The 12442-nt window shown below is 56.3% G+C and overlaps 1 protein-coding gene across 4 annotated transcripts; it reads right to left on the bottom strand.

The window, feature by feature from the left end:
* Positions 1-3273: 3273 nt before the first annotated feature.
* LOC115843594 (keratin, type I cytoskeletal 13) lies at positions 3274-9330 on the bottom strand. Of its 4 annotated transcripts, none has more exons than XM_060290208.1 (8): positions 8833-9330; positions 7655-7737; positions 6954-7110; positions 6605-6766; positions 6390-6515; positions 6076-6296; positions 4619-4665; positions 3274-3506 (listed from the first exon to the last, which is right to left on the bottom strand). In XM_060290208.1, the coding sequence occupies exons 1-8, from the start codon at positions 9328-9330 to the stop codon at positions 3274-3276; spliced, it is 1527 nt and encodes a 508-aa protein (XP_060146191.1). The 4 variants fall into 4 exon arrangements, with proteins under 4 accessions (XP_060146191.1, XP_030695601.1, XP_060146192.1 ...); XM_030839741.2 differs by lacking the exons at positions 3274-3506; positions 4619-4665 and adding exons at positions 5041-5102; positions 5450-5472; XM_060290209.1 differs by lacking the exons at positions 3274-3506; positions 4619-4665 and having other exon boundaries at positions 6072-6296; positions 8833-9080; positions 9201-9264.
* Positions 9331-12442: the final 3112 nt, after the last annotated feature.

The following is a 12442-nucleotide window of genomic DNA, read 5'->3' as shown; positions in this document are numbered from 1 at the left end:
GACTATGGGCTCCAGGCAGTAATTAACCAGGATGTATACTGGGGGTTCTACTTTCAAACTCATCTGAGTTGAGTTGGATGAAAGAAGCCACGGAGTTATTATGGCTGTTCATCAAAATGGGCCAGAAAGAGTGAATACCAGCTCCTTGCCAACTCGCCCAAATCCCCACCCCCTCCAACAGGTGCCCGCCCACCTGCTCCCTCCCAAGCGCTGCAGGAGAGTGGAGAGGCTGATGTGCTCAGCCCTTTGAGAGCCCCCCAGGACAAGCTGCTCAGAAGGATGTGGCCTGCATACCCTGCTCCTCTCCAGCCCCCAAGAGCTCCAGGAACACCATCTAACAGGGGGCAGGTCCCAGTCACCCCGAGATACACTGTCCCAGGCCAGGAGGGAAGAAGGGCACAGCCACTGACGTGGGGAAGCTGGGACAGTGTGTGGACCACAGCCCTCCTGTGACATCTCTTCCTCTCTTCCCTCAAGCGAAATTCCCCTTACTAGGAAGCCCCAGGCACCCTCATCATACTCAGGGTCTTCTGTGGACCCTCGAGGCTGCTCCCCAAAACAGAGGGACAACAGGCACCCGAGGGGTCTCGGGGCTGCAGCCCCGCCCTTAGCCATGGCCTGCTGCCCAGCCGCCCCACTCAAGGCTGGGGACTGGACAGGGTCTCATATCGGGACCAGGTTTAGTACCCTGTCCCTCCACTCCCTGTCACAGCAAGTAGCTAAAGTGCCACTGACATGATTTCTGGAGTGAGCCCGCCCCCTACAGGGCCCAGGCAGGACACACAGCCCCATTAGGGAAAGCAGAGGTGCACTGGTCCATCCACCCAGGGCGGAGCTTTTGGGAGAGGGAAGCACCTCGTGCCGGGTGTGAGGAAGAGGCTGACTGTGCAGCCAGGAGTCACACAGCAATCAGCCACCTTCGTGCAGCACTGCCGGGAGGAGGCACATCCCTCCCAAGCCCTGAGGCACTGGGGTGCTATGGGCACATTCCACGGTGACGACATTGTCCCCTAAGTGTTGGGGCTTAAGTGAGAGCTGAAACTTTGGCTTTGACCGAGGGCCAGCCACGGTCTTGGAAAGCGCGTTGGAATGTGGGTCCCGGCTCTCCTGCCGGGCAGGTCTCTCAACCAGTCTGAGCCTCAATCTTCAGATGTGTAAAATGGGTGCAACAGTGCCAACTCGGGGTTGTTGTAAAGATGAAATGAAATAAAGAATAAAAAAGAGCCCTAGGGCTTCCCTGGTGGCGCAGTGGTTGAGAGTCCGCCTGCCGATGCAGGGAACGTGGGTTCGTGCCCCAGTCCGGAAGGATCCCACATGCCACGGAGCGGCTGGGCCCGTGAGCCATGGCCGCTGAGCCTGCGCGTCCGGAGCCTGTGCTCCGCAACGGGAGAGGCCACAACAGTGAGAGGCCCGCGTCCAGGAAAAAAAAAAGAAAAAAAAAAAAAGAGCCCTAGACAAATGCTGAACACGTTACTTTCCCCTTTATTAGCAAACCCTCTATTTTGGCATTTTTGCATTAACTGGCAACCATTGACATAGAGGTTAGTCAGCCTCCATGGACAGGGCTGTTTCTCACAGCCCTGGGAAGCAGGGGTGTTGAGCCTGGGGGAGGGGTGGGGCACGTGGGCACCTGGCCAACCCCAGGGAGGGGCAGTATTGACCAAGCAGGACTGATAAAGCCGCCCTCCCTTGAATGGTCGCCCCATGCAGATGACTCAGGGGATGAAAAGAGTCCTGGATAGAAAGAGCAGATTGCCTTCCCCTCCCCCAAGCCTCTCCCACATCTCAGACCAGAGCCCTGAGGTCACCACCCCTGTCCAGCTCAGGAAGTCTCCCGGATTAGCTTTGAGAGAAACACCCACCCCCACCTCCCACCCCAGGGTCCCCTCCAGGCCTCCTCGGGATTCCTGATAGGGCCACAGAGATCCTCGGGTGGAGCGCAGCTTCTCGGGTAACCTCCCCGGGGTCTGGGTGGAAGGGTCCCAGGCCAGAGCCCCTACCAGGCCCGGGGTGCAGCTCATTTCACTGCTCCACATGGGCAACTCACCCCACACACCACCAAGCCCCCCGGCACTGGCTCAGAAAAGGAGGGGCCTGCTCCCTACACAGCCTTGGCCTGGGTCTCGGGAAGAGGGGCTCCAAGCCCAGAAAGGCCCGGGAGGGCCGTGCACCAGCCCCGGGGCTCAGCTCTCAGGACCTCCTCCAGCCCAGTCCCCTCCCTCGCGTCTGCAGGACCGTGTGCTTGTCCACCTCTTTCATTACCGAGTTTGTCTTCCTTGTCAGCTCTCATTGCTCCATCCAACACATTTCCTGAGCTCCTTTAACAGCCTAGTTAGGAGGATGGTGAGGAGGACAAAACGATCCCTGCCCTGAAGGAAAAAGGACAACAAAGCTTAATTTACTGAGCACTTAATACGAGCCTGGACTGTTCTAAGCGAGGGCGGTGGTACTTAGCAGGTAGGAAAGTGAGCCCACAGGGTTCAGTGGTTTGGCCAGTGTTACAGATGGAATCAGTGGCAGAGATGGGACACACGCCAGGATAGCGCGGCTCCAGAGCCTGTGGCCATCGCGCCCTGCCCTCCAATAATGGCCATGACGGCCATCAGTACAGGGGGCCTTGAGGACAGACCGGGGAGGGTGGGAGTGGTAGGGAAAGAGCAGAGATCTGTGGCAGAATGTGAACCCTGAACTGAGCTTTGAAGATGGCAGTAAGTTATCGTTGCGGGTGTCACCTCCTGCTGCCCGCCAGTCCGTGAACTCCCTAAAGAGAGAGGCTGAGTTTTGGCACATTTCTTTCTCTCCAGGATCCAATATAGTGTCTGATACACGGTGCGCTCAATTAACAGCTGCTGATGAAATAGATTAACAAAAAGTAACCGGGTTTGGGAGTGGAGGTCATGTCCTCTTTGTCTTTGATCTCTGAGCTCCTAGCACAGCTCTGGGCATGTGGATGACAACTGAGCCGCACCTCGTTCCTCAGTGGGGGTGGGATCTGGGATGAGTGGACGGTGACACCTTTCCCCTGGCTAAGCACGCTGGGCGGGTCACTTCTGAGCGACCACTGTGGACTAAACCAACTGCCCAGTGCCCAGGCAGGCTTGGGGTGGAGAAGGATGAAGGAGGGCAGCGACGATGCGGACAGGGGGGCGGGAGGGGGAGGGGAAATGAGGAAGGGGCAGGGAATGGGCAAGAGTGGCAGAACCCCCCTACCCTCTGGCCTACCACCCCGTGACAAAAATCAGATGGCATCCGAGGGGCACTCCCCCAGTTCATTCACTGGTGTCTCCCCTCAATAAGCACTGGCCGAGCCCCAGCAGTCGGCTGGACACAGCCCGGGCAGGAGGGCACAGATGTGCCAACACCTGAGTGCACCCCACTCTCTCCGGGTGCCGCAGAGGAGGGGGTGTCCATCTCAGTTGGAGTGTTGAATAAAAATCTGGTGGTCTCCAATAAAACAAAGAGAACAGGAGAGGAAGCTAGAGGAAGCTCAGATCGAACGGAGGTCACTCATTGAACAAGGGCCGGAGGGGTCCAGCCATGTGGCTGGCTCACTGAGAACGGTTTGGAGTGGCAGGACCTGTGGGTGGGCGGGGAGAAGCCAGTGTAGAACTAGGGCCAGAGAGAGGCCGGAAGTAGCCGGACCCGGTGGCCTCTTGGCTGGCAAGGAGTCTGGACTTTCCTCAGTGGCCTGTGGGGAGCTTCTGCAGCATCTCTAAGCCGGGAGGGCTTTCCGTTTCCAGCAATGGCCCTGGCTGGCGTGTGAAGCACGGATAAAGGGGAAGCTCAAACTGGAGGCAGGGAGGCCAGAGAGGCCACGGAGGCCGTGGCAACCTGCCCAGCAAGTTAAGACATTGAGGACATGAGCATCTATGGGGTGGACTTGTGAGGGGGGTGAAGGAGAGACAGAACCAAGAGGAATCAAGGCTCCTGGGTCCTCTGGGATGGAGGACCAGGAAGGCCCAGATCTGGGAGAAGGAGGGATGCTCCTTCAGATGAGTGGATCTGAGGAGGTGATGGCCGGCTCATTTGGGCATGTGAGACTGGAACAGAGGAGAGCGACCTCGACGGAGAGTCATCAGGACATACTGGTAATTGTGACCATGGATATGTCCCAGATGGCCCAAGGAGGGGCGCAGCGAAGAAGCAAAAGAGAAGACTGCCTATGTCAGAATCCAGGGGACCCGTCCCCGTGAGGAGTAAGCAGAGCCGGAGGAGGCTGCACGTGTAAGCTGGGACGTCCAGAGAAGCAGGGGGAACAGGGGTCCAGAGGGGAGGCGGGGAGGAGGGTCACCGTCAGCCCAGGCTGAGGTCACTCCTTGAGTCGTGCATCTGGTCACTGAGTGGCTTGGAATGGCAGGACCTTGGGGCAAGCAGAGGGGTGGGGGGACTGCAGGTGAGGGTGCCCAAAGGAAGCTGTCTCCGCAGAAAGCAGAAGGGCAGTAGCTGGGGCTGGAGTAATTGTCCTAGGCCTCTGTCTCCCCACACCAGCCCTGCGCTAGCCCCTTGCATTCTGCCGCAAGCCCTCTGTGCCTCTTCCCCTCATGTCCATGTTTGCAGGGCACCATCACCCGTGAGCCACCTGTGGCCTGTGTTTGTCATTATCGACCCCGTGGCTGACGGTCGGCCCGGGCGCCTTGTGTCCCTCCCATCTGGGAGCTCTCTGGGCTGGGCCTCGTCAGGGTGGGCCGTTCAGCCCGACCTCACCCACCCACCTCCCCCCACCGCCCCCAGTCAGGGCTTTGGCAGGTACCACCCTCAAAAACCAAGCCAGAATCAAAAATACATTTGCAAGAAAGTGGGAAACTTTATTGAATTAGCTTTTCTTTTTAGTAGAGAAGCTGAGGAATCAGAGGAGGCAGGTCAGGGGGAAGAGGAAGCAGACCCAGAGAGAAGGGCGGGGAGTGGCTCCCCTTGGGAGGGTGCGGGCCGAGAGCGGAGTGGCCGAGCCTCGGGTCCTGCAGTCCCTCCTTTGCTCCTGCAGGGAACCGTCAGCTCTCTCCTCTGGGCACTGAAGACAGAGCGAGGGGCTGCCCGGCAGATTTAAGGCCTAGTTTTTTCTGAAATGCGGCGAGTGGAGGTGGTGCTGCTAGTAGAGATGGTTCCTGGGCAATGGAAGAGGCAAAAGAACTTCAGGCTGGAGAAGACCCAGCTCAGGCCAGCTCAGGCCCCCCAGGAGGGCCCCAAACCCCTAGTCAGTCTGGTGGCGTGGTGGGTAGTTGATGGGGACTCTGTGTTATTGTCTGGGGGACTCCCTCCATGACAGCCCCGTCTGTGGGGCTGTGGGGACAGAGCCACCTATTTTGAAAGGAAAACAGAGGAGCAGGTGACCGCTTCTGCTCCAGTACCATTCCCCGCTCCCTACACTGGGGAACTAAGCACTGCCGCCCAGCCCGCCCACAGGGCCAGAAGCAGGAGCCGCATCACCTCTCCCACTAGGTTATTTCCTTACCTCCTGCGGGGAAGCCGGGAAGCCTGGGAGAAGGGAGAAAGGAGAGAGGCAGCCATGAGCAGAAGGCAACTGAGGACAGCCGCCTACCTGTCCTCAGATGGAGTCTCTCAGATCATCACTTTGAGCCCCTGAGTTGGGCTCTTTTCCCAGCTGTGCCCCCAGCCCACAGAGCAGCAGCGTCAGGTGACTCCCAGGCCTGTGCTGTCCATCTGGGAAGCCTCAGGAGGAGATATTATTAGGCATTTGCTGGGTGTTTTGTCCTCCCTGTGCTACACTCGACCCCTTACCCCTCCCTTGATCCCACAAGGATGGCCTGATCCCTGCAGGTAGTCTGAAGGCAGTTAAATCTCTATTTTAACAGCTCTGCTGGGCTGCCCTGAATCCAAGCTAATACTTTTCCAGTATGAGATATCTTCTCCATAGTCCCTAGTCCTGCCAGTCTAACCTGGAGGCCCGAATTAAAAAGTCAACAGCAATGCCCCTACAGTCTGATGCCAGAAGACAAGAAGGAAGCGCTGGTCCTGGATCCTGGTCCAGGCTGTTGAAACTCAGACAGGTGTCCTTTCCTCCCAGACACAAGGGCCTGACAGCCCAGGGTCCTGCAGTCAATTTCCCACATGACCTACTTGGCGTCCTGGCCCTCCAGCAGGCTGCGGTAGGTGGCGATCTCCTGCTCCAGCCGCGCCTTGGTGTCCAGCAGCATCTTGTACTCCTGGCTCTGGCACTCCATCTCACTGCGGAGCTCGCTCAGCTGGGCCTCGATGCTGCTGATGAAGCCCTGGACCTGCTGCAGCTGCAGGGCGTAGCGGCACTCGGTCTCCGACACCGTGCTCTCCAGCCCGGCTTTCTGGTGGGGCAGCAGAGGAGAAGGTCAGAGGGGAGCCGGGCCAGGGGGAGGGGCCTAGAGGGGGCAGCCGCTGGGCAGGGGCAGCAGGTGTACCATGCTGAGCTGGGACTGCAGCTCAATCTCCAGACCCTGGAGCGTACGCCTGAGCTCCGTGATCTCCGTCTTACTGGTCTGGATAATGGCAGTGCTGGAAGACACCTCCTTGGCCAGCTCTTCACTCTGGAATTCAAGCAGGACCAAGGTGATGGAAGAGCCCAGCTGGAGGGCCCGAGCACCCCCTGGCTCAGCGAGGTTAGAGGGCCAGGTACCTTGCTGTTGAACCATTCCTCGGCATCCCGGCGGTTCTTCTCCGCCATGGCCTCGTACTGCTCCCTCATCTCCGCCAGCACGCGGCTTAGGTCAATGCCTGGGGTGGCGTCCATCTCCACATTGACCTGGCCGATCACCTGGTTTCTGAGCTCCTTCATCTCCTGTAGGGATGGAAAAGGAAGACGCATGAAGTTCCTCAGCCTGGCCCTCCTCGGCTCTGAATGCTACTGGAATGTTCTGGAAAGTGCTTCCAGGTCCCACAGTGGAGGGCTGAGCCTGGCTGCAGCAGAGGGCTCCCCGTCATCCCTGAAGGTGATTCAGCCATGGCAAGCACAGCCCACCTCTCACCTCCTCGTGGTTCTTCTTCAGGTAGGCCAGCTCCTCGTTCAGGCTCTCGATCTGCATCTCCAGGTCGGTCTTCATCAGGGTCAGTTCGTCCAGCACCCTGCGGAGGCCGTTGATGTCTGCCTCCACGCTCTGGCGCAGGGCCAGCTCGTTCTCATACCTAAAGGATTTTTAAATTGAAAAAACAACATAGAGGGCTTCCCTGGTGGCGCAGTGGTTGAGAGTCCGCCTGCCGATGCAGGGGACACGGGTTCATGCCCCTGTCCGGGAAGATCCCACATGCCGCGGAGCGGCTGGGCCCGTGAGCCATAGCCGCTGAGCCTGCACGTCCGGAGCCTGTGCTCCGCAACGGGAGACGCCACAGCAGTGAGAGGCCCATGCACCGTGAAAAAAAAACAAAAAAAACCCCATAGAAATGGTATTAGGAGTTTGGGTTTTTGAGCACAAGTCACTCATTCTCCTTACTTAGCCCTGCAATAAACCTTTCTCTGCTCCAATAAAAAAAGGAAGGAAGGAAGGCAGGGAGGGAGGGAGGAAGGAAGGAAGGAAGGAAGAAATGGTATTAGACACTCCACTACCCCTGCACTGGACTCTGCTACTTCCGCAAGACCTTCACTCCTGGGATACTCTGGTTACTTGGTTCAGAGGAGCATTTGTCTAAAACTATAACTGCTGGGAAAGGGGAATGAGGGAAATAAACTCACTTGAGCCTGAAGTCGTCGGCAGCCAGCCTGGAGTTGTCGATCTCCAGAATGATCCGGTTGTTGTCGATGGTGGCCGCCAAGATCTGCAAAACACAGAAGGTAACCAAACACTGGAGGGTCCACAAGCTTGGGGAGCAGGACTGAGAAAACACGGGCAGGACGGGTGGCCATCAGACCCTGCCTCTTCTCTGCCCCTGCGAGCTGGGACAGGACACTTCTCTCTGGGCCTCAGTTCCTCTTCTGTAAAGTGAGAGACAGGACGACAGGTCCCCTTGGTTTGTTCTGTCACTCCATCATTCTATGTCTGGTCATGGTGGGAAAGATCGGGATGTACATTTCAGGGGAACGACCCCACCAAGAACATCTGTGGTTAGTCACGTCTCTGCAGCGTCAGACTGGCAACCTCTAGTGGCCGCTGTCTTGAGGGCCTTTCTTCTCCTTGAGATCAGGACAGAATCAGCCTGGCCCCCCACAGTTCATAATAACATCACCGGAGCTGGCCTCCCCTCTGAGCAGGGTGGAATTCCAACAAGTATCCCCATCCATTTGAATTTCTCTTCTAAACTTTTGTTAGACATTTAAACAAAAGCATTTAAAATCCACCCCACATAGCTGGGACTCAGCCCAGGCAGATGGATTTCTGTTCCAACAAGCTGGCATCACAACGTGATGGACAGGCCTTAACGGAGAGAATCTCAGCTTAGCACTGCCTAAGCCTCTGCCTGCATCTCCCCTACCTGGTCGCTGCCAATTGAGAATGCCAGTTTAAAGGAGGCCCCTAGAAAATAGTGTTCCCAAACCAATGAATGAACATGCATTCCTTTCTCTGTTGGTTTTAGCCATTCTTAGTGGCTTTGAAAACTTCCAAATAACCCAGCACAGCTTCCAAATGACCCAGTGGGTTAGGATTATAGAGATCAAGTCAGTAATAACATAACTGGAAAGCAGTAAAAGATATTGGCATGAGTAAGAACAATAAAAATGAATAATGGGAGAGAACGCGTAGCGTGAGAAAACCCATCAGGAAGAGAGATGCAGTAGAAGACTAGATTTTCCCCCAAAGAAAGGGTAAGAATTCTGCCCACTCTGCATCTTCTGGTCCCTGGGGACCCTGCTTTTCCTGGCCAGTGCGTCTCTGCCCTGCTCAGAGGAACCCTCCTCGACCTGCAAGGACTCACCTTGTCCCGGAGGTCCTCGATGGTCTTGAAGTAGGAGCTGTAGTCCCGCTCCGGGCTGGTTGGGCTCTTCTTCAGATGCCAGTCACGGATCTTCACCTCCAGGTCAGCGTTGGCCTCCTCCAGGGTGCGCACCTTCTCCAGGTAGGAGGCCAGGCGGCTGTTGAGGTTCTGCATGGTGATCTTCTCGTTGCCAGAGAGGAGGCCGCCATCGCCACCACTGAGGCTGCCGCCAAGGCCACCACCATATCCTCCACCGAAGTCACCAAAGCCACCACCAAAACACCCACCAAAGCTGCCACCTCCAAGGCCACCTGCAAAGCCTCCACCCAAACCACTACCAGCCCCTCCACCAAAGCTGCAGCTCATGCCACCCCCAAAGCCCCCAGCTGATCCCCCAGAGCAAAACCGGGTTGAGCTGCTAGAGATACTGCGACCTCCTCCCAGCTTGCAGGAACCACCCCCATAGCTAGCGGAGGAATTCTGCAGGAAACAGCTCATGGTGAGAGCGAGATGGGCAGAGAGCACTGGTGCGGTAGGATTTTGGCTTGGCCTGGCCGAGGACTGTGGCTCTTCCCCAGAGTGGATGCCTTTTATACACCTTCCAGGGGATTGGACGGTTGCCCCATCTTCTCTCCTCCCTTCCCCACCCTCTGACTGGTGCCAACTGCACGTCTGTTTCCCACAAGCTCATTACCTCTGTTCTCCAGGGTGGTTGTGCCATGGGGGGAGGGGGCATTTTTTTTTTTCTTAATCCTTAACAAAAGTGATGATTCAGAGGGAACAGTGTTCTGCTTGAGACTACCCTTTGAAAACTGAATTCTGTCTCACCTCTCCACTTAGGGAACTCACTCCCATCGGCCCCACCCAATGTTAGAACCGGGACTGAGCTGCACCGGTCTGCCAGGGAGCTTCTGCAGAGGAAGGGTGGCTGCAAAGTTGTCACTTCAGCCCTCTGCCTCCCTTCTTCCTGTTTCTAAAAGGTCTGACTGGAATGTTCTGCGTCTTTCTCAGCATTTCATCTACTCCAGTGCTCCCAGCAACAAGGACGAACTTTGCTTGGTCCTATAGAATCAGCAACCTTGAAGGCTTTTAGGCTAAGAAAAAAATGGCTCCAAGACCATCAGGTAAAGTCATGGCGGCGAGAGACCTTAGGGACCATCCAACACAGTTCCCTCAGCTGGGGAAACTGAGGCATAGAAAGAGCAAGTGACCCTGCACATCATAATAGCTAACACCCTGAGATCCCTCGCCATATGCAGGCACTGGGCTAAGAAATCTATATTGACTGCCTCATTTAATCTTTGCAACAGCCCAGTAAGGTGAGTACTCCTATTATCCCCATTTTACACAGGAGGAAACTGAGCCTCAAGGGCAGAGTCAGGACTGAAACCCAAGTCCGGTCCTGTCTACACTAGGCTCAATTTTTTAGGCATTTTTTCCTACAATAAAATGGACAAACCATTAGCATCCAGCTTAATGCATTTTCATTTTACGTATGAAAATGTAAGCACGTGTTTACTTGTGTAACCGCCACCCAGAACATTTCTAGCACCCCATAAAGCCCATTGCACCTTTTCCCAGTCAATCGCCCCCCATACACCCCGTGCCCCTAACATACCTATAATTCCAACTCTGTCACCATAGATCAATTCGGATGTTCTCAGCCACGGGCTATTTTGCTCCCCAAGGGACGTTTGATAGTGTCTGGAGACATTCTGGTTGTCACAACTGGGGGATGCTACTGGGATCTGGAGGATAGACACCAGAGATGTGGCTAAGTAGCCTACTGTGCACGGGACAGCCCCTGCCCCAGAGAATTCTCCAGCCCAGAAGGTCAGTAGTGTCGAGGTCAAAAAGCCCTAGGTCAGCCTGGCCCATGGGTTTAATTACTCCATTATAGCAGCCACAGAGCCATAGCCACGTCCAGAAAGGAAGCCTTGTAATACTGAGCAGGGCTCTTTCTAGCCCCCCAACCACGTGACACCTGCCTCAGCTTGTGCGTGTTTGAACAAGAGGCCACATAGAGGATGTGACCCAGAGCCTGGGGCCGGGGTCTCTGCCGAGGAGCCTGGGATGTGACTGAAACTCAGGGTCTGCTTAGGAAGCCAGCGGAGGAGGCCTCACCACTCAGGCTGAAAGAAAAAAGAAACAGGCCTTGAGCTGGCCTCTCAGAAGCCCGGGAGAGAAGGAGAGGTTCCAGGGCTGAGAGTGCAGGACACTGGACTCGGGCTCAAAGCCTCCACTCACAAAGGGGGCCAAGGTTGCCGTGAATGGCCTCCTGGGAGCTGCCCGCCCACAGCAGCCTGAGGGGCTGGGTGGGATAGGCCAGGAGCTGGAGTGAGATGACACAGGCTTGAGGTTGTCCTGGAAGCCCCTTCGCTGATTCAGCAAGACCAGAAACGAGGGCACGGGGTCAGGGCTTTCTTGGCCTCTGTTTTCTATGGGTAGGGAAGTGGGCCTGCGTCTCCCCCAGTGGGTGTCAGTGCCAGGGAGAGAGCCAGGCCAGGCTGCGGTGCTCTAAGACCACGGGGAGGCCAGGGACTCAGGCTGACCCCTGACCGTGCCCTGCCCTCCTGCCCAAACTGATGGCTCAGCTCTCTCTCTCTGAAAACGTGTGATTCAGCCCAAAGCAGGAGCCCTCCAAGAAGGTAATTAATGGAACCTGCCAGACCTGGAATGGCAATCCTCCTGGGGCTGAAGAGCAAGTTCAGCCAACGCCTCTTAGAGGAACAATAACCCCAGATCCTCCAAAGCCCCGCGGTGGCCAGGACGTGCCTCCCTCACAGGGTCAGGGCACGGCCCCTCTGCACCCGTCCCGAGCAGGGTATTGATGCCTTGGCACGGGAATGCCTTCCTCTGACCCAAAGTGAACCCCAGGGCCCATGGGGCGGGGGGACACATGTCAGTGCTACTGCAGGGAGCTAGGTAGAGACCCATCCTGGGGACCCCATTTCTCCTCTCCCAGCCCTTGTCCAAATGAGGCAGGACGGAGTGCTGGGGCTGAGGCGCTGCCCACACGTCTAAAGCTTCCTTCTTTGCGTTCTGACAAAATCACCTCTGCTATAACATTTCCAGGGAAGGGGAGGGAAAGCCCCGTTATGAGTGACCCCTGCAGAGGAAGCTGAGCTTAACAGGTTGTCACACAATAACAGGAGAGGGGTTTTATTCGCCCCATCTTATAGATGAGGCAGCTGAGGTTCAGGGAAGATAAGTCACTCGTCCAAGGTCCCCATAAACGCATCTGGCTCTCTCTACCCCACCAGTTGGTGTCTTGGAGGCTTGCTGCAAACTCGGTGTCTGATCTCTGAGGGTTCCATTCTGTATGTGTTAAAAGATAATAAAACACCCCTAGCTAACATTTGTGAATACTGTGTGAGACACTCTACATGCATGTAGAGCGGTCCTGGAAACAACTCTGCTATTGTTATTGTATCCTTTTTCCAGATGAGGAAACGAAGGCCCAGAGAGGTTAACTACATCGCCCAAACTCGAGTATGTCAGGGCCAAGATTCAAACCTCTGGCTCTAGGGTCTGCGCCCTTGACTACTGCCGGGTCAATCCCTTTCAGGCCAGTGTTGGCACTGTCCCATCCAGAGGGCCTTCTCTCTTG

Source organism: Globicephala melas, chromosome 20, assembly GCF_963455315.2.
Source record: "Globicephala melas chromosome 20, mGloMel1.2, whole genome shotgun sequence".
NCBI lineage: Eukaryota > Metazoa > Chordata > Mammalia > Artiodactyla > Delphinidae > Globicephala > Globicephala melas.
Note: the sequence above shows the minus strand (reverse complement) of the source record. Positions and strands in the feature narration are given on the sequence as shown.